This window comes from Elgaria multicarinata, chromosome 21 (assembly GCF_023053635.1).
Source record: "Elgaria multicarinata webbii isolate HBS135686 ecotype San Diego chromosome 21, rElgMul1.1.pri, whole genome shotgun sequence".
NCBI classification, from domain to species: domain Eukaryota; kingdom Metazoa; phylum Chordata; class Lepidosauria; order Squamata; family Anguidae; genus Elgaria; species Elgaria multicarinata.
Genome location: NC_086191.1, coordinates 14,745,951 through 14,766,314, shown reverse-complemented (window position 1 = coordinate 14,766,314; position 20,364 = coordinate 14,745,951). Strand labels below are relative to the sequence as shown.

Here is a 20,364-nt window from a genome sequence, read left to right as displayed (position 1 = left end):
CTGACCGTGGGGGGCGGGGGAAGGCCACCTTACCTGCCTGAGGCTGAGCAGTGGTGACTGCCAGTTCTGTGGGGTTTGCAGCTGCCGGTCCGATGCTGTGAGCGGTGCTCCCGGGAACCTGAGACCCGTGCGTTGCAGGGTTATTGCTGAGGGAGGAAGAGCCACCACCGCAATCCGAATCCTCAATGTTCCCCCCGCTGTTGCAACCAGCCCCACAACCTTTCTGTAACCTGCAAGAACCGGGGGGGGGGGGGGGAGAGAGAGAAACAGCCACGCTTGCTACTGCTCTTAGTAGCCGTCAGCACCAGTGATGTCATTGAGGCAGCGCTCGCACGGACGCCTTTTTTTTATGGGCAGGGACGCTGACGTCATCGCCCGCCCCTCTTCGGACTTCCCTCCTCCCTCTTAGCTTACCTGCAAACCTCACAGTAGGTGGAGGAGGAGAGGGGAACAGTTTTCTCAGCAACAAGACGTAGTTGTGAGCTACATCCCTGATGGAGTGCAAATTATTTGTGGGCGGGGGGGGGGCAGGATGGTGCTGCTCTTGAATGGGCAATTAAGAACCGACAGCTCTATAAATGTATTTATTCATCTATCTATTATTACATTTATATCCTGCCTTTCCCCCTCTCATTTATTTATTTAAAACTTTTATATCCCGCCCTATATCAATAAGATCTCAGGGAGGCGTACAGATAAAAGCATACGGTATAAAAACAGTAAATATACACAGCTAAAAACAAATTAAACCATAAGCCAAGTTAAAACAGGGCCTTTTCGGTGGTGGCTCCCAGACTGTGGAATGATCTCCCTGACGAGGCTCGCCTGGCACCAACGCTGCTATCTTTCCGGCGCCAGGTTAAGACTTTCCTCTTTGCCCAGGCATATGGCGGCACATCTTAATCACCCACATGTTTAGTTTTTTTTAACGGTTTTTAATGCTTTATGTGTGCATGTTCTGTGTTTTAGAATTTTAAACTTTGTATACTTGTTTTTATCTCAATTTTAGAATTTCTGTAAACCGCCCAGAGAGCCCTGGCTATGGGAGCGGTATATAAGTGCAATAAATAAATAAATATAAATAAATATAAAACAATATACAATTTAAAAGCAGTAAAACTAGTAAAACAGTTGGGCAGTATAAAAAGGTAATTAACAGATAGATCTGGTTTGTTGATAAGGATCAACACAGCTTGACTCTCCTTGGGGATGTTACTTTACGGACTGTTACAATGAGCACTTCAAAATTTACCGCCCCATCCCAAAAGGAAAACATACACACTCTAGGAATGCATTCTATGGTTCCTGCCATAAATACCTCATTCCTAGAATGCCCCCAGAGCGTCCTAGGAAGCTGGTAGGGTCCTTCAACCACAGCTTCCTATATGTTCCATGGACGCTCAAGGAATGAGGTTTCTATAGCAGGAACCATAGATCGTGTTCCTAGAGTGGTTGTTTTTTTCCACCATCTCCCTTTTATTTTGGCAGATGTTTAGGGTCTGGGATTTGCCAGGTAAGGCATGGGGCACACTTTTCTTGCACCACGCTGCAGACCAAGGATGGGCAGAAGGCAGGTCTCCAGATGTTTTGGACTTCAACTCCCAGCATTCCCTGACTGTCAGCCATGCAGGCAGAGGCTTCTGGGTGTTGAAGTTCTAGACAACTGGAGATCTGCCTCCTGCCCACCCCTGCATTACACCCCATCCCCGACCGCCATAAGGGAAATGCAGAGAGCGGACACCACCCCACTCACCTCTCCCAGCTTCGTATGAACCAAGCAGAGATATTGTGTAAGCTGATAGGTCCTCCCCACAACGAACGGAGCTGCAGGTGGCTACCGGCATACGAAGTGGTCAGGGGCGAAACGTAGATGGGGTAGCCGATGGGCTGGTCGCAGGAAGAGTTGATCATGTTGCGCAAGGCTTGCTTGGCATTCTGGATGCTGCCACGCTCCGGGTTCCGGTTCCGGAGGAATACCAGCTCCTGCTGCTGCCCGGCCCACAGGCCCCGCACGCATTCCCGGTTCACCTGGGGCAAAGGGGGAGAGCGAGAGAGAGAACGTGGAAGACCCACAAGGAGCAAAGATGAAGAGCGCACAAGGAAACCAGCTTCAGAACTGGAAAGGGTAGAGCAGAAGGCATCTACCGAAAGCTCCCGAATGAACTCACTATCGTTCCACTCTTTCCCCCCATTTTGATGTTCTGGACCAAGAATCATTGCAAGGGACCATCCAGTCCAGCATTCTCTCCACACAGTGGCCAACCAAATGCCCCAATGGGCAGCGGCTGGGCTTCCTCGATTTTACCGGCCTCGGTGGCCGCTTAGAGCTGCCCACACACCCCGCCACCACGTGGAAAGGCGCTTCAGCGGTCTCCGACAACCGTGCCGCCTCGCCCACCTTGATGACCCGGAATCCGAGGTAGCGCTTGTTGAGCATGATGATTTTGTACTCGTCGCTGGCATCGTCCATCACGTGGCGGAGGGCCAGGAGGGCGGGCGTGTTGGTGAGGATGGCGCTGCGCCAGGCGGGGTCTCCCTCGTGGGAGATCACCATCTTCTCTTCGTTCGACCGGATGGCGTCGTACAGGACGGTGGGGTCGTCGTATTCATCTGGGGAGGTGAAATGGTCCTGGGGGCAGGGGGGGAGGAGAAAGAGGATTATGTCAGCGGCAGAGAGGGAAGAGAAGGGGAACTCGTCCCCCACCTCTGGGAAGGGTGTGACAAGATAGCAGCACTCCTTCTTTGGTCCCACGCCCTGCATAAGCATCCCCACTGCTGGGTAACACAGAGAAGAGAAGATTGAGGGGAGACACGGTAGCACTCTTCAAGGACTTGAGAGGTTGTCACACAGAGGAGGGCCAGGATCTCTTCTCGATCCTCCCAGAGTGCAGGACACGGAATAACGGGCTCAAGTTGAAGGAAGCCAGATTCCAGCTGGACGTCAGGTTAGAGCAGTATGACAAAGCATCAGGAGAAACTTCCTGATGATTAGAGCAGTACGACAATGGAACCCATGACCTAGGGAGGTTGTGGGCTCTCTCACACTAGAGGCCTTCAAGAGGCAGCTGGACAACCACCTGTCAGGGATGCTTTAGGGTGGATTCCTGCATTGAGCAGGGGGTTGGACTCGATGGCCTTAGAGGCCCCTTCCAACTCTTCTAGGACAGTTAAGAATGCCTATAATAGATCAGACCAAAGAGCTATCTAGTCACTCATTCTTTTCCCAGGTACTGTTTTATCGATTCGTGTGTTGCTTATTGTTTTGCATTATACTGTGTTTTATTCTTTCAAATCCGTGGTCTTCAACCAGTCCAGATGTGGGACCCACCTCGGACGCCCAACCAGCAACATGGGATGCACTTTCACGATTGCCAAACACGGCGGCCACAGCTTTGCCGCGACCCATCCAGACTGATTTCACAAACCATTTCTGGGTCGTGATCCAACGGTTGAAGACCACTGTTTTAAATACTTCCATTGTCTGGCTGACTGGGGGCATACTAGGCGTTGTGGGACTTTTTTCCATCTAAGCATGCAAAGGATTGCGCCCAGAACCTTCACGAACCCACTGGATCACTCTTTAAAGACATGCCAAGTTGATGGCCATCGCTACACCTCAAGGTAGTGAATTACCCACAGTTCAGCTGTATGCTGCGTGAAGTTTGCGCATCTATTTTATTTATTTATTTATTTATTGCGTTTATATACGGCCCCATAGCTGAAGCTCTCTGGGCGGTTTAAGCTCTCTGGGCATTAAACACCTGCCACCTCTCTGGGCCTAACTTAATCGTAGCGGGGGGGAGAAGGGCACACCTGATGCAGTTTGAGGGACATGCGCACTCCGGGCGCCACCACATGATGGAGGAGGTCCATGTCGGCGAAGACCCACTCGTCGCGGGGCGAGGTGATGCGGAAGTCACCCTTGAAAAGTGCATGCAAGCCGTAGAGGAAGGGCTCCAGGCTGCACAGAGAGAGAGAGAGATTTATGACATTAATGTGCCGCCCCATAGCCGAAGCTCTCTGGGCGGCTTACAACGGTTATTCGGCGGGTGGCCCTGATGCCCTAGCACAAGCAAGGACAGGGAAGGGACACACCTGGGGCTGATCTCACCTGGCGGACATGCTGTGGGAGGCCGTGCCCAGCGCCCGGCGCCCCAGGATGCAGAGCCCAAAGCACAGGCTGACCAGAGGAGAGTTCCATTCGCGGTCCACCGGCTGCAGGGAGGAAAAGACAGGCAAGAGGCGTGAGGAAGCGCGGCAGGACTCTCAAGCCCTGGCCAGAGTGGCGGAATAAGCAAAACTCAAGCCCCTGCCGAGGGAGGTGGCACGGAGCCATCAAGGCCAGTAGCCATGGACAGCCTCCTCCTCCAGGAATTTGTCTAAGCCCTCTTTTTTAAAACCCATCCAAACCGGCGGCTCTCACTACATCTGGTGGCAATGAACTCCAGAGTTTGACTCTGCGCTGTGTGAAGAAGGCCTTCCTTTTTTTACCTGCCCTGAATCTCCCACCCATCAGTTTCATGGGATAATAGGACCCCTTTGGGTTATAGGATTATGGGAGGGGGAGAAAAACGCCTCTCTATCCCATTTCTGCCTGAAGGCTTACGATTAAAAGGAAAGGCCCAACACACAAGGTGCAAACCTTGTTGTAGGGTTTTCTCTGCTTAAATACGGACAGGATCTCACCCTGAATTTGGAAGTCTTTAAGGTGCAAACCTTGTTGTAGGGTTTTCTCTGCTTAAATACGGACAGGATCTCACACTGAATTTGGAAGTCTTTAAGGTGCAACCCTTGTAGGGTTTCCTTGGCTTAAATGTGGACAGGATCTCACCCTAAATTTGTTAATTTATTTATTAAATTATTATTAAATTCATTTATTTTATTAAGTTGATGTACCGTGCACCCCATAGCCGAAACTCTACTGGGCGGTTTACAAAAGTTAAAACAGTGAACATTAAAAAGTATACAAAATTTAAAAACATCAAAAATATAAAAAAACAACAGTGTAAAACAGTACCCATTTTAAACAACGACAGTTCTGGGGTCCATTAGAAAAAAAAAACTTAGCATATGTTGTTAAATGCTGTTAAAATGCCTGGGAGAAGAGAAAAGTCTTGACCTGGCGCCGAAAAGATAACAATGTTGGTGCCAGGCGAGCCTCATCAGGGAGATCATTCCACAGTCGGGGGGCCACCACTGAGAAGGCCCTCTCCCTTGTTGCTATCCTCCGAGCTTCCCTGGGAGTAGGCACCCAGAGGAGGACCTTAGATGTTAAGCGCAGTGTACGGGTAGGTTCATGTCGGGAGAGGCGTTCCATCAGGTATTGCGGTCCCAAGCCGTGTAAGGCTTTAAGGTGCTGCAAGACTCTGTCGTTTTGCTGCAACGGACTAACAAGGGCACCCCGTCTAAAATTCCCCAAAACCTGAATTCAAATATCTAAAAACACATTTTAGTGCGGAGCTGTTAAAAGCACAGCAGCTTCGCGCAGAAACAGGACTTCTGAATCAACATCTGTATGACTGATACAGACTGGAAAGGAAGCGATCTGGTTGCCCCTACTTCCACGACGGAAAAATGGGGACCAACCCCCCACCCACCCGTACCACGACCCACCTTCTCCCTGCGCCCAGCACAGTACTGGATCCATTCGAGGTAGATGTTGCAGAAGGAAACCAGGGTGATCCCCGCCATGCGGGGGTCATAGTCCTCATCGATGTTGAGGTTGAAGGTGGGGTCGCTGTCAGCGTAGTTGAGGGCGGAGCAGGGCCGCAGGGCCTCTTGGATGCCCTCGTTACCCATCCAGTCCTCCAGCTTCGGGGAGCAGGTCACATAGTAGATGATACTCTGTGGGCCGAAAAGTGGAGACAATCAGCGAGAGGCAGAGAGAGAGAGAGAGAGAAGAGTTTGCATCCTCCAAGCCTTGCCATGGCCGGTTTTCTAAAAAAAAAAAAACAGACTGCGATCCTCAACTCACATACCCAGGAGTAAGCCCTATGGAATTCAGCAGAAATTATTACTTCTGAGTAATAATAATAATAATAATAATAATAATAATAATAATTTATTTCTTACCCGCCTCTCCAATTGGATCGAGGCAGGGAATAACAAGAAGCATAAAATAATAAAATACTGATTAAAAACTGTCCTAAAAGCATATTAAAAGCCTCCTAAAATTCCACTGGATAGGCCTGCCGGAAGAGATCAGTCTTTATAGCTTTCTTGAATGCTAGTAGACTGTTAAGTTGATGAGTCTCCTCCGGCAGGCCCAGTCTGGGAGCAGCAGAAGAGAAGGTCCTCTGGGTAACAGTTGTTAATCTAGTTCTTGCTAGCTGAAGTAGATTCTTCCCAGAGGACCCGAGTGTGCGGGGCGGATTGTACGGGAGAAGGCTTTCCCGCAGGTAGCCTGGACCTAAACTATGTAGGGCTTTAAAGGTAACAACCAACACTTTATTCTTCGCCCGGAAACTAATTGGCAGCCAGTGAAGAGATTTTAAGACTGGTGTAATGTGGTCACCCCTAGGTGTACCAGTGACCAACCTGGCTGCCATATTTTGAACTAGGTGTGTCCAGCCCAGGCGCAGAGAGGTTCACCTTGACGTAGTAAGTGATGAGGATCTTGCGCAAGTCGAAGACCTGCAGCATGGAGGCGGCGTTGTTGTCGCTGATGCTGTAGCCCTCCAGGACGTACTTGGTGGCGGCCACTTCCCAGGCCAGCCAGCGCTGACCGAAGGCGGCGTTGAAGCTCAGCATGCGGGGCAGGTGGCCCGGCTCACAGCAGCAGCAGCCCTCGTCCTCCTCCACGCCTTCCGTGATGGCTTCCACCTCCCGCTGCTGGCAGTACGTGCCTGGAAAAGGGACACACCCGGACAACGGCGACCCGTCGATTCGCTGCGCTTTTCAACCGCCCCGACAGCAGAAGCTCTACGGGCAGCGGACGATCCATTAGCAACGGACAGGCGCAGACGCAGAAACAAAACATTTTGTTTTGTAGTGATGTAGTGATGGCCATCAATTTGGATGGCTTTAAAAGGGGGTTGGATAAATTCCTGGAGGCAAAGGCTATCAATAGCTACTAGCCCTGATGGTTGTGTGCTATCTCCAGTACCAGAGGCAGTAAGCCTGTGTGCACCAGTTGCTGGGGAACATGGGTGGGAGGGTGCTGTTGCACCGTGTCCTGCTTGTTCATCCCTGGCCGATGGCTGGTTGGCCTTCGGTCTGATCCAGCATGGCCTGATGTTCTTAAGACCCTTCAGATAACCTGGTTCCAAGCCATTGACGTTGGTCTACAGCTGGATTTAAGGCCGTTGCTCAGAAGCTCTGCATGGAGAAGGCCCTGGGTTCGATCCCCAGGTAGGGAGCCGTGCGAATTCTGCTGCCTCGGCCGTTCCTATGACCCTGCCCCGGCTGCTGCCCACTCACCGCGGAACTCGAGGCCCCGTAGCTGGAAGGTCACCAAGCCGTTGCCGATCTCGATGAGGTGCACCAAGGCGTTCAGGTAATCCGAGGCTAGGATGAAGCAATCCCCCGGGGTGCAGTTGCCCCACCGCCCCAGGAGAAGGTCCCCACAGAGCGTGTGCTGCAGCGAGCGCGTCAGGTGCTCGTAGAAGATGGAGTTCAGATTGTTGTCGTCGGCACCTGGGAATGCAACAGGTGCACAAATGGAAGCGGAAGCACGGGAGGAAAGAGTGGTGGCAGAGGCAACAACCCTGAGACCCTGGAGATCCCTCGCCAGACGGGGTAGGCGGTTCCCTATGTTATTATTACTATTATTATTATTATTTATTTGTATAGCACCATCAGTGTACATGGTGCTGTACAGAGTAAAACAATAAAATAGCAAAACCCTGCCGCATAGGCTTACATTCTAATACAGCCTTCCTCAACCTGGGGCGCTCCAGATGTGTTGGACTGCAACTCCCAGAATGCCCCAGCCAGAGCTGGCTGGGGCATTCTGGGAGTTGTAGTCCAACACATCTGGAGCGCCCCAGGTTGAGGGAGGCTGTTCTAATAGAATCATAATAAAGCAATAAGAAGGGGAAGAGAATGCATCAAACAGGCACAGGGGAGAGTAAAACTAACAGTATAAAAGTCAGATCAAAATCAAGTTTTAGAAGCTTTAGGAAAAAGAAAAGTTTTCAGCTGAGCTTTAAAAAGTGCGATTGAACTTGTAGTTCGCAAATGTTCTGGAAGAGCGTTCCAGGCGTTAAGGGGCAGTGGAAGGAAATGGACGAAGCCGAGTAAGAGAAGTAGAGACCCTTGGGCAGGTGAGAAACATGGCATCTGAGGAGCGAAGAGCCCGAGCGGGGCAATAGTGTGAGATGAGAGAGGAAAGATAGGAAGGAGCTAGACAGTGAAAAGCCTTGTAGGTCAACAGGAGCAGTTTATATTGGACTCTGAGGTGAACTGGAAGCCAATGAAGAGATTTCAGAAGTGGTCAGAGCGGCGAGCCAAGAAGATGATCTTAGCAGCAGTGTGGTGAACAGAAAGCAACGGACTGATGTGAGAAGAAGGAAGGCCAGTGAGAAGAAGGTTGCAGTAGTCCAACCGAGAAATAACCAAGGCATGAACAAGAGTCTTGGCAGAAGAGACAGACAAAAAGGATCGAATCCTGGCAATATTATATAGGGGGAAAAGACAGGGTTTAGCTACTGCCTCAATATGAGGAATAAAGGAGAGCGAGGAGTCAGATATAAAGCCAAGCCTACGAGCTTCCTTGACTGGAGTAAGTGCAACATCACTGACAGCAAGAGAGAATGAGAGATGAGGAGAAGGTTTAGGAGGAAAAACAAGCGATTCAGTCTTTGCCATATTCTGTTCCCCATGTTCCAGGGGAGGACCGTAGCTCAGTGGTACAGCCCCTGCTTTGGCTGCAGAAGGTACCCAGTTCAATCCCCGGCGTCTCCAGTTATAAAACGGAGTTAGAAAAGTCCCTTCTTTGGTTGAGACCCTGGAGTACTACTGCTGCTGCAGACAATTCTGGGCTCATAATAGTAATATATTTATATCTAACCCACCTCTCCCTCTGGATCGAGGCAGAGAACAACACTGAACACAAAAATACTATAAAATAAACAGGCAAACAGTTCGAACTTGGTCTGAGATAGCTTCGTCATTTTCATTTCATTTCTTTTATTCCTATACCTGCCCCACAGCTCCTATAAACCGACAGCACGTATACAGACAACACGTATCTACAAATTTTTAAACAATCAACCTGATTAAAAACTCATTCTATGTTGCTAATGGCCTGATACAAGAGGGCGATTCTAATCTGGGGCCGAAAAGGGAACCATGTTGGCACCTGGCAGGCCTCGTTGGGGAGAGAATTCCAGAATTGGGGGGGCCACCACGGAGAAGGCTCCGTCCTTTGTTGATACCCCCTGAGCTTCCCTCGGAGGAGGGCCTTAGATTCTGAACGTAGCATACAGGTCTGTTCATGCTGGGAGAACTTTCCTGTGTATCCGAAGACTACCCTCTCCAAGGTACTTTTTACAGTCAGCTTCTCTGCTCAACTGACTTTATTAAGGTAAGGAGAAGGGTCTTGCTTTTGGGACAAGGAGCTGGGCTACCCGGCCGGCCTGCCCACCCACCCCCATCCCACCCCAGCAAGCGCTCGGAATACAGGCGCCACCTGGAAACACACCTGGGTTGCGGTCAAGCTGCGTGGCCAGCCGGGTGTTGGAATGGTCAACTCTTTTAGTGCTGGGGAAAAGGGAAAAAGACAGATTAGACCGGTACACATGTAAGCGCATCTTGAAGCTACAGAATCATCCCAGAGTGCAGGACACGGAAGAACGGGCTCAAGTGACAGGAAGGTAGATTCCGGCTGGACATCAGGAAAAACTTCCCGACAGTTACAGCAGTACGGCAATGGAACCAGTGACCTAGGGAGGTGGTGGGCTCTCCCACACTAGAGGCCTTCAAGAAGACGAGATCCTGGCCCTCCTCTGTGTCACACAGAGGAGGGCCAGAATCTCTTCTCGATCCTCCCAGAGTGCAGGACACGGAATAACAGGCTCAAGTTAAAGGAAGCCAGATTCCGTCTGGACATCTGGAAAAACTTCCTGACTGTTAGAGCAGTGCGACAATGGAATCAGTTCCCTAGGGAGGTGGTGGGCTCTCCCACACTAGAGGCCTTCAAGAGGCAGCTCGAGACGCATCTGTCAGGGATGCTTTAGGGTGGATTCCTGCATTGAGCAGGGGGTTGGACTAGATGGCCTTGTAGGCCCCTTCCAACTCTGCTATTCTATGATTCTATGAAGCACAACTCCGGGGCAGAAGCAGCTCAGCGCCTTGCCCAGGAACCAAGAAACCAGCACCCTTCAGCCACAACCAGCACCCCAAACCCAGAAGCAGCAACCCAAAGTCATAGAAACGCCCAACTCCAGGGCAAGAACTGCTCAGCGCCTTGACAAAGGACTTTGGTTCGGGGTCCCTGCGCCGAACAGGCTGCTCCACTTACTTGTAGTCGCGCTCCCAAAACTTGACGGGGCGGGCGTAGGACATGATGAAGACGGCGCTGCCCAGCAGCGGGTTGAGGGGGGTGGAGAAGAGGGCAGAGAGGACGGCCTGGACGAATAGCATGGCCGAATCTGGGCAGGCAGGAGGTCAAGGAAACGCCAGCAGCCGCTACGGAATCCGGAAAGGAAGGAGAACAGCCTCCCGTTTCCCTCTTGCAGAGACCGGCCTGCTCTGGAGGAGAGCCGGACGCAAACCCTGCAGCTGGGAGAGAAGCCTCCGCTCCCAACGCGTCTGAGAAGCTTCCACGGGCCATGATCCAGTGGTGGGTGGAGCTGAAGGCAAAAGGGGGCGTGGCCCCAAATGCCACAACTATCAACTATTAAACCATGGTTTAAAGGTGTCTTCTGAACACAGCCCAGCTTTCTGGCTTAACCACTGTGGTTAAAACCATGGTTTAAGGTGTCTTCTGAACACAGCCCGGCTTTCTGGCTTAACCACTGTGGTTAAAGCCACGGTTTAAGGTGTCTTCTGAACACAGCCCGGCTTTCTGGCTTAACCACTGTGGTTAAAACCATGGTTTAAGGTGTCTTCTGAACACAGCCCGGCTTTCTGGCTTAACCACTGTGGTTAAAGCCACGGTTTAAGGTGTCTTCTGAACACAGCCCGGCTTTCTGGCTTAACCACTGTGGTTAAAGCCATGGTTTAAGGTGTCTTCTGAACACAGCCCGGCTTTCTGTCTTAACCACTGTGGTTAAAGCCACTGTTTAAAGGTGTCTTCTGAACACAGCCCGGCTTTCTGGCTTAACCACTGTGGTTAAAACCATGGTTTAAGGTGTCTTCTGAACACAGCCCGGCTTTCTGGCTTAACCACTGAGGTTAAAGCCACGGTTTAAGTTGTCTTCTGAATAGGCCCACTGTTTCAACTGCTATTTTACTGTGTGCATTTTATTGCTTTTAATGTTTTAAACTGTTTTTATGTATTTTATTGGGAAAGGCAGCTAAGAAATGTTTTAAATAATAATAATAATAAATAATAGTAATGTTTAGACAGGGGGGAGGGGGTGGGGAAGTCCAGCAACTTCCACGTTCTGCCAACTTGATTTTAATCTGCCAACGTCCTCTGGGTGGATTCATGCGGTGGGGTGAAGACTCCGGACCGTCCAGTACTGGGGGAAACTCGACCATCTCCACGACGGCAAAAGGATACGAGGCACGGCGAAAGGCTGAGCGAAGGCGTGGAAAGCTGAGCCCCATGTAATCTGCCAGGGGGCAATGTAGGTGAGGACGAACCGTAGTTTGTATAAGAGGTCCCAGAGCTGGGAAGTGGGGTAGAAGAGAGGGACAGGGGAAGAGAAGGGAGAGAGATGGGTTTACTCACACGGCGAAACGGGACAGTAGAGGGAGGAGCCGCGCGGGTGCTGCTAGGGTTGGGCCCTGAGAGCCAAGCCCAAATGACCAACCGGGTGATGAAGCCGTTCTATTCCTCTGCTCATGCTGGTGCTATGATTTAAACGAGCTTAAAAGGCGAAATAGCACCTGCTTGGAGTTGCTGCGTTTTTAAAATCAGGGTTGCTGGGGAACATGGGCTGGAGGGTGTTGTTGCACTCATGTGCTGCTTGTGAACACTGTGTGAATACAATGCTGGACTCTGTGGACCCTTGGTCTGATGCAGCATCAGGGCTCTTCTGATGCTCTTAAAGAAGGGCTATAAATGTGATAAATGTTGGCCTTTGCAAATTTCACTGTGCTCAATTACATATTGCAGAGTTCTTTACAGAATTGGGGGGGGAGGGATCAAGGGAAAATGCTGGTACGGCTTCCTCTCTTCTCAGATTGTCAAGAGAGGAGGATTTTGGAAAGCAGGACGGGGGAAAGCGTCAGGGGAGTCTGGGTCTTCTATGAACGGGCAGAGCTGATGGGACAGGGATATTAAAAGCGGACGGCGAACGGACCTCTGCCTCGCTCCCCAGCCCCCAAGGGAAGCTGCCAACCCTGCCAGGGCAGGGCCCCCATCCTGCCAGAAAGGGAGGGCCCGGCCCTGCACGCACCTTGTTGAAGAGGATCGACATGATGAAGTAGTCCGTGAGGAAGCCCTCGGAATACTGCTTGTAGTCAAACTGGAAGAAGAGGACGGTGAAGCCCAGGGTGACGTACTGCTGCGGGGGGCAGCAGAAGGAGCAACGCAGAAGCTTCATGCCCGCCACCGTGATGAGGAGGGCCCGGCAGCTGGGTTCAGGGAGGGAAAGAAAGGCAAGGAGACGTCAGCGAGGCACGGCCACGAGCTTCACGGCTCAGCGGAGACTTGAACCTGGGTCTCTCCAGTCTCGTCCTGGGACCCCTAAGCTAAGATCTCTTCTCAATCCTCCCAGAGTGCAGGACACGGAATAACGGGCTCAAGTGACAGGAAGCCAGATTCCAGCTGGACATCAGGAAAAACTTCCTGACAGTTAGAGCAGTGCGACAGTGGAACCAGTGACCTAGGGAGGTGGTGGGCTCTCCCACACTAGAGGCAGCTGGGCAACCCTCTGTCAGAGATGCGTTAGGGTGGATTCCTGCATTGAGCAGGGGGTTGGACTCGATGGCCCCTTCCAACTCTATGATTCTATATCTCTGAGATAGATAGATAACACATGCAAATGCTCCAACCCAGGGAGAAATCTTAAAAATACTTGAAAGGTTGTCGCACGGAGGAGGGCCAGGATCTCTTCTCAATCCTCCCAGAGTGCAGGACACGGAACAAAGGGCTCAAGTTAAAGGAAGCCAGATTCCGGCTGGACATCAGGAAAAACTTCCTGACAGTTAGAGCAGTACAACAATGGAACCAGTGATCTAAAGAGGTTGTGGGCTCTCCCACACTCGAGGCCTTTCAAGAGGCAGCTGGACAACCATCTGTCAGGGCTGCTTTAGGGTGGATTCCTGCACTGGACTTGATGGCCTTGTAGGCCCCTTCCAATTCTACTATTCTATGGTTCTATAAGCCACACCGCCGAGTGGTCATCCACCAGATCTAGTCAAAGTGGCTGATTTATATTACTACCACTAGTAGCGTAAAACCCAGGTCGCCATGGGCCTCCGGAGTCCTGCTCCTTTCCCAGTATTTTGCTCTGCACCACAGAGGGACTCATGAACAACGCAAATATGGCTCATGCATAATGAACCCCCCTTCAAAATCTGCATGCGGTGCGGTCCTGCCCCCTCCCTTGTGCTCACACCAGGCAGACGGCTGCGTTGAGAGAGAAGCCGCCAGCCGCGGAATTCCCTCCCTCCCGCCACGCCGTGGGGCCGTGGCCGCGGACGGCAGGGCGAAGGCACCTACTAGACGCAGAACTTGTCCTGCCGCGGGGCGCTGACCAGGTGGGCGTCGATAGTGAGGGCATTGAGCACCACCGCCGGGTAGATGAAGTATTTCTCCACGCACTGCAGCCAGGCGTAGAGCTTCTCAAACCACATCAGCTGGGCCGCACCTGGGAAAGGAGAGGAGGGCGGTGGGCAGCCGCGGCATCGGCTCACGCGGCAAACCTCACGAGAGCCCTGCCCGGACGCTCACGCGCAAAGACGTGGCCCCCAACCCGATGTGGTGGACTACAACTCCCATGCTGGCTCGGGTGATGGCAGCAGTAGTCCAACACATCCCTGCTGACATCCGGAGGGCAACAGGTTGGGAGAAGGATGGGGCAGAACAGGGGTGGCCAGAAGCAAGAGAGCTCCAGGTGTTGTCACACACACACACACACACACAAAAAAAAGATCTACTTGTGTCTGGTCTTTATATATAATCTGTGTGGGGGGGGGGGTCTTTCTTTTTTTACTTAATACGCTCACGCCAGTATTACCAGAGGGCAACAATTGACAGTCTACGTCTGACACGAAGACGGCTTCAAATGGATTATGGCCTTATATGCGTATATGTGTTTTGATTAGATGTATTCCTGTGGAACTCCCTGCCTCTGGAGGTCAACCTTGTCCTCCTTTCGGCGCCTCCTGAAAACATCTTTATTCAAAGAATCCTTTCTTTAACATGCAGCCTTGGATTACTGCTATTGCTTCTTTTTAAAGTTTGTTTTAACTGTTTTATTCTGTTTTTATTTTCATTTTACCTCCGAAATTTTTTCAATGGGGAGCAGTATATAAATATTCTAAATAAATAAATAAATAAATAAATGTTGTATGTGATGTTAGGTAACTTTCGTATTGTTTTTCCTTACCCTTCCCCCCCCCAGGTTCTTTGCTTTCTGTAGAAAATAATAAAACTATTGAATTCAAAAGAACTCCAGGTGTTCCGGACTTCAACTCCCAGAAGCCTTTGCCGGCAAGGCCAATGGCCAGGAATGCTGGGAGTTGAAGTTCCAGGTGTGAGATCTATTTTTGCCCACCCCTGGCCTGGAGGGACTCATGCTCAGGCGTGTGCACGCAACGCTCCCTCCCTCCCTCTCCACCCCAGACTTACTGCGCACTTCAAACTGGCTGTATTCTTGCGGCTTCAGCACCGGCTGGGAGAGGCAGAACCAGGGCAGCTGCTTCCGTAGCTGGGGCAGCAGGTAGTGTGTGACGAAACCCACCAGGCCTGCCAAGGCGTAGAGCACATAGCCTAGAACAGACTGAGAATGGCAGAGTGAGAAGCGGGCCGTTGCGTGGTGGTGGTGTGTGGGGGAGAGGTTGTGAACGGAGGCACCTGCAGAGGAAGAGCAAAGCCTTGCCACTCTGGGGCTCAGAGACGGCAGGTGGGTTCACGCCACCCTCACGCCGACCCCGTGGCCACTGCAACTTCAGACGCGCATAAAGGTGCCACCACGTCTCAGGCCTTGGGGCACGTTCTCATACACGGCGAAAGCAAATCCTTGCTCCAGCAAAAAGGCTTTTTTTAGAATGTGCGGGCGCTAGGCTAGCTGACCCATGTGGACCTGGTCCATCTAGTCCAGGATCCTGTTCCACACCAGCTGTCGACCAGGAGCCCACAAGTAGGACACGGTCTTCCTCTCCTCGACCAACTCAAAATTGTTCTGGGGCCCCACGTCTCAGGCAACTCGTAGGCTACAACTGCCATCAGCTGTAGCTAATAGTGAGGGATCATGGGAGTTGTAGGCCGAACACCCGGGGCGTCACAAGCATCCCACCCGTGCCTTAACGGCTGAGCCGTGGTTCCAGGCCCAACCCAAGCAATCGATTTTCTTGACTTCCAAGGGTTGGACGCCTGTGACCTCACTGAGCTCAGGGTCTCGGGCTCCAGGCTTCGGGAGGCCCAACGATCCCGACAGGCCAGGCAGCAGGCAAACCGCCGTCACGCCCCTCTCCCCACGGGTACCTCAAGGGCGATGAAAACCGTGCTGGCGCTGATGGCGAAGGTCAAGACAGCGATGACCAAACACATGACCATGTCTGAATGGAGGATCTCCCGCTGCATTGGGGGGGCGAGGAAAGACAAAAAGAGGAGGAGGAAGAAGAGGAGGCAGTGAGGGGCCGTGCACACGTTTCCTTCCCCCTCCAGTTCCTTCTTGTTGAGCCTGCAAACCGCGCATCCGTGGCGGAGGCTGAAGCCTTCCGTGGAGGGGCCCCTCCGTTCCGCGCACCCCAATCCCTTTCCCCGGGCTTTTCGTCCCCTCACCAGCGAACTCCGCAGTTTCTCAGGCAGCGGGTCCGTAATCCCAACCAGGGGGCTTTCCACGTTGCGGCTTTCGAACTCGGGGAAGAGCTTGGTGTGTATCAAAGACCTAGAAGAGGGAAGGGGGAACCCGGGTGGTGAAACCCCAGCGGTCTCTTTCCTCTCCCCCGTGTCAAACCGGCAACCCACCCCTCTCCCCACAACAAACGACACAGCTTCCTCCCACCAGCTCCTACGGTGGTGTGTGTGTGCGTTCCCCAAACGTTTACAGGTGGGTGAGAGCACGGTCAGAATTTTGACAGCGTGTCGCGGGCACCCTCGCAAAATGGCTTCCTATTCATGAAACATCCGCCACAACAGGCACAGGACACTCATTTTCCCCGGGGGCAAACTGGCGAGACTTAAGAGAAAAATGACTTTCCCACGAACCGAATTACGAGGGGGAGACAGATTCTGAGCTCCGAAACACAACGTAACGCCCTTTTGAGACCAAATATAGAGGGTGCTGGAGGGCCTTTGCTTTGCCCCATACCAGCCCCTCCCAATTAAAATAAAATAATCACAGAAGGGAACGGAAGCCTGGCGGACACCAAGAGAGGTGTCCGCAGCACACCAGCACCCACAGGTATCACGGTGGAGACTCCAAAACGGAGACTCCAGTTTCCTGACCGTCCGCCCCAATCAATTGTCCCGCCACCCTCCAAGCTCCTGACTAGGACTTCCCCGTCTGGGGCGGAGATACAGACCAGAGAACGGTTGGGTCACTGCTCTGGCGGCTCAGGTGGTACGAGAGAGCCACGAGGAGGCCACAGAAGACGGAGAAGAGAACGGGTACGTGCTGGTCGCCCCACGGTGCCTGGAAGGTGGGGAGAAAACAAGGGAAGTCAGCCAGTCCCGGTCTGCAGCTGGCCCTCTCGAAGCCTAACCAGACCCCCGAACCGAGCGAGAGGCAGCCCCCCCACAGCCTACCAAAGGCCCTCCCCTCAATGTGCCCGAACCAAAGGTCCGTCTCCGAGGTAGGGGACCTGGTGCTCTCCAGATACTGTCGGGGCATCACCCCCATCTGCAGATATAAAAAATCCTGGAAATTTCAAATAACCTCTCGTTTGGATTACTGCAATGCATTATACGTGGAGCTGCCTTTGAAAACGGTCCGGAAACTTCAACTGGTGCAAAACAGGGCAGCACGGTTACTAACAGGGACTGGCTGGCGAGACCACATTACGCCAGTCCTTTTACAACTTCATTGGCTGCCAGTCCAGGTCCGGGCCCGATGAAAAGTGCTGGTATTAACATTTAAAGCCCTAAATGGCTTGGGGCCAGGCTATCTGAAGGAACGCCTCCTCCCGTATGTACCTGCCCGGACCCTAAGGTCATCCTCAGGGGTCTTTCTCCACGAGCCCCTGCCAAAGGAAGTGAGGCAAGTGGCTACCAAGAGGAGGGCCTTCTCTGCTGTGGCACCCCGGCTGTGGAATGAGCTCCCTAAGGAGGTTCGCTTGGCACCTACATGATATGCTTTTAGACGCCAGGTGAAGACCTCTTTATTCTCCCAGCATTTTAACAGTCTATAAATAAATTTTAACTTGGGTGTTTTAAATTTGTAATTTTGCATTGCTGCTGTTTTTATCTGGTTGAGCTTTTATATTGTATTTATATTATGGTTTTATACGGTTGTTTTATACTTTGAATGTTTTTAATTTTTGTGAACCACCCAGAGAGCTCCGGCTATTGGGCGGTATAGAAATGTAATAAATAAATAAATAAAAATAAATAAATAAAGCCATGGAAAATCTGCAGGTTTTCCAGGCGAGGTGGAGGGGACAGAAATCTTGGAAGGAATTGGGGGGGGGGGGGGAATGTGCAAGGCTTGTTTTTAATTTTCTTTTAGCCCCCCCTTTACAGCTGTAAAGTCACTTTGTGACTTTTAAGGAAGCTAAAGTGGAATGTGTGCAACTTTGGTCATCGCATGACTCCGACGATATAAAAGGTTTAAACGTAAACTCAGGGCCGGAGCGGAAGGGCGAGGGGTCTTTTCTTCCCAAAACCCAACTCCTGCTTCCCCCAGCCTCATCCATTCTTCTTTTCAGTAACCCAATTTGGGATGGAGAAGCCGTTGATCTCCTTCAGCAGCCAGGAGACACAAACTCTTACTGATCCCCTGTTAATGTCGCAGAAGATCCCTATCTAGCGACTCCGAGTGTAAAATGTAGCAGCTCTTGGAAGCCGGGGGGGGGGGCACATTCCAGGGGGGGGCCAAAGGCAAGGTGGGTGTGCCCAAAATATCCATAATATTAGCATGTTGTAACTTAAGGCTCCTACTGGTAGTAATTAAGCCCTAGGGGAGGCATTTTGACTTTTTGGGAAGCCGTCACACAACTGCTGGTTGGGGAAGCAGCCACCGGGCAGCTTTCAAGGGCTGGATTCAGGGGTCCCGGGCCTGAACTTCTTCACCCCCTGACTTGACACGCATCACACCGCGACACACCAACCCACAAGGCCAGCAGCCTCCCGGCCACGCGCACGTGGGACTTGCAACGTCCCGGAGACCAAATCCAAAATCTCATCGCAAGCTTCCCCGGCTGTGAAGATCGATCAACCCCGGTCATTTCCGCCGCCCCGCAAAACAAGGTACCTTGATGGCTCCAAGGCAGAAGCCATACAGAAGGGAAGCCACCAGGATGCTACGCAGGAGAGCAAAGAAGGCGGTGAGGGGACTGGTGGCAGCTAGGAAAAGAAAGACAACACCATGAATACCCTTGGTCAGAGCCTTGCTCCATCTAGCCCAGTATTGTCGACACGGGCTGGCAGCAGCGGCTCTCCAGGGATTTTCCTGCCCCACCTGGAGACGCCGGGAGCCTAAAGTCGGGGGTCTACCACTGAATAACGTCCCTCGAATACAAATGTGAACCAAATACAGGCAGCTGTCTTATAATGAGTTCAGACCATTACTTTATCCAGCCCAGTATTGTCAACACGGGCTGGCAGCAGCGGCTTTCCAGGGTTTCAAGCAGGAGTTTCTCCAACTGGGGATCAAACCGGGGCCCACCTGCGTGCAAAGCGGGGTTTCTACCCACCACTCCCCTCAAGTGGAACCCGGGGGCCCGGGGTCCTCAACCCCCCTCCCTTCCCTTCGCCCATGGTCTCTGCACCTGTTCCACCAAAGATGTTCATGTCCACCTGTTCCAGAAGGTACATGAAGCACGTGTTGACCTGCGGGAGGAGTCCGAAGAGGAAGATCGCCGGGAAGCAGAGGGTGAAAACTGGGCAGAAACGGGGGGGGGGGGGGGGAGGAATAACAACACAGAATTAAGCCAGAGACGAGACCCGGCGATTCCGGCAGCCTAGCCCCGCCTCGCCCCCTCCCCACTGGCAAGCCGCTCACCGATTGCCACATCCCGGGCACAGTAGAAGAAGCCGGAGGAGAAGAGCGTGAGATCGTAGAAAGCGACAGGCGGGAAGGGCGCCGCGCGGGCGCAGAAGTCCAGCAGCCATATCAGCAGGCAGGCCACGCAGAAGTAGACAGGCCGGCTGTAGGCGATGATCCAGTTGTGCCCCTGGAAGAAGGGAAGGGAAAAGCTGGAGAACGCCCTTGAGGGCTGGGGAGGCGGGGGGCAGGCCTCCTTCCCGTTACGTACAGCCCCTGGCACGGGGAGCGCAGAAGGTCTTTCAGCCATAAAGATGCCTGGATTGGAGGTTCGGCACCCCTCCCCTGGGTCTCTGGGCCAGGGGCTTTTACACGTCTGCCTTCCGAGGGGGTCTTCCTGCCGCCCGCCGCTGAAGGCGTTTCAGGACACACGGCCCACTTGTAGGAATGCGCCACGGTGGGTGGAGTTCTCTTCCCCCATCCTCCCCACACAGTTCTCAGGTGTGCAAGGGAACACTTATGCAAAGGGGCTCCCCGAATAACCCTTTTCCCTGACCCATATCCCCCCCCGTCCCCGCAACACAACCGCCACCAAGCCTGCCTGGATTTGTCACGGCAGGGTACTCACGTGCATGGGCGAAGCGGCATCGGGTTGGACGCTCTGAAAGAGAGAAGTTGGGGGATGAGGCGGAATCGTATGGTCTCCCTCCCTTTGCAGAGCAAACCCATCCGTGGTCCTATCAGAGGGGCAGTGGTTTTGGAAAAACAATCCCACACATTGGCAGAACGACAAATTCAGCATCAGACGCACGGATCTTTAATCTGTTGTTTGTTGCGGACGTGCAAAACATTGCTACCAGGGCCTTTTCTGCTGTGGCACCCCGGTTGTGGAATAAACTCCCCAGAAAGACTTGCCTGGCGCCTACGTTGCACTCTTTCC

The 20,364-nt window shown here is 52.4% G+C and overlaps 1 protein-coding gene across 1 annotated transcript in view; it reads right to left on the bottom strand.

The window, feature by feature from the left end:
• Positions 1 to 20,364, bottom strand: part of PCNX3 (pecanex 3) — a 43,629-nt gene that overhangs the window by 4,778 nt on the left and 18,487 nt on the right. The window contains 21 exon segments of the mRNA XM_063145578.1: positions 34 to 230; positions 1,754 to 2,028; positions 2,399 to 2,629; positions 3,814 to 3,961; positions 4,112 to 4,215; positions 5,614 to 5,844; positions 6,592 to 6,845; positions 7,420 to 7,635; positions 9,644 to 9,702; positions 10,463 to 10,592; positions 11,669 to 11,777; positions 12,510 to 12,687; positions 13,778 to 13,925; positions 14,909 to 15,059; positions 15,764 to 15,856; positions 16,064 to 16,169; positions 16,807 to 16,916; positions 18,693 to 18,784; positions 19,210 to 19,320; positions 19,443 to 19,614; positions 20,053 to 20,085. Coding sequence (XP_063001648.1) covers positions 34 to 230; positions 1,754 to 2,028; positions 2,399 to 2,629; positions 3,814 to 3,961; positions 4,112 to 4,215; positions 5,614 to 5,844; positions 6,592 to 6,845; positions 7,420 to 7,635; positions 9,644 to 9,702; positions 10,463 to 10,592; positions 11,669 to 11,777; positions 12,510 to 12,687; positions 13,778 to 13,925; positions 14,909 to 15,059; positions 15,764 to 15,856; positions 16,064 to 16,169; positions 16,807 to 16,916; positions 18,693 to 18,784; positions 19,210 to 19,320; positions 19,443 to 19,614; positions 20,053 to 20,085 — 3,148 coding nt within the window.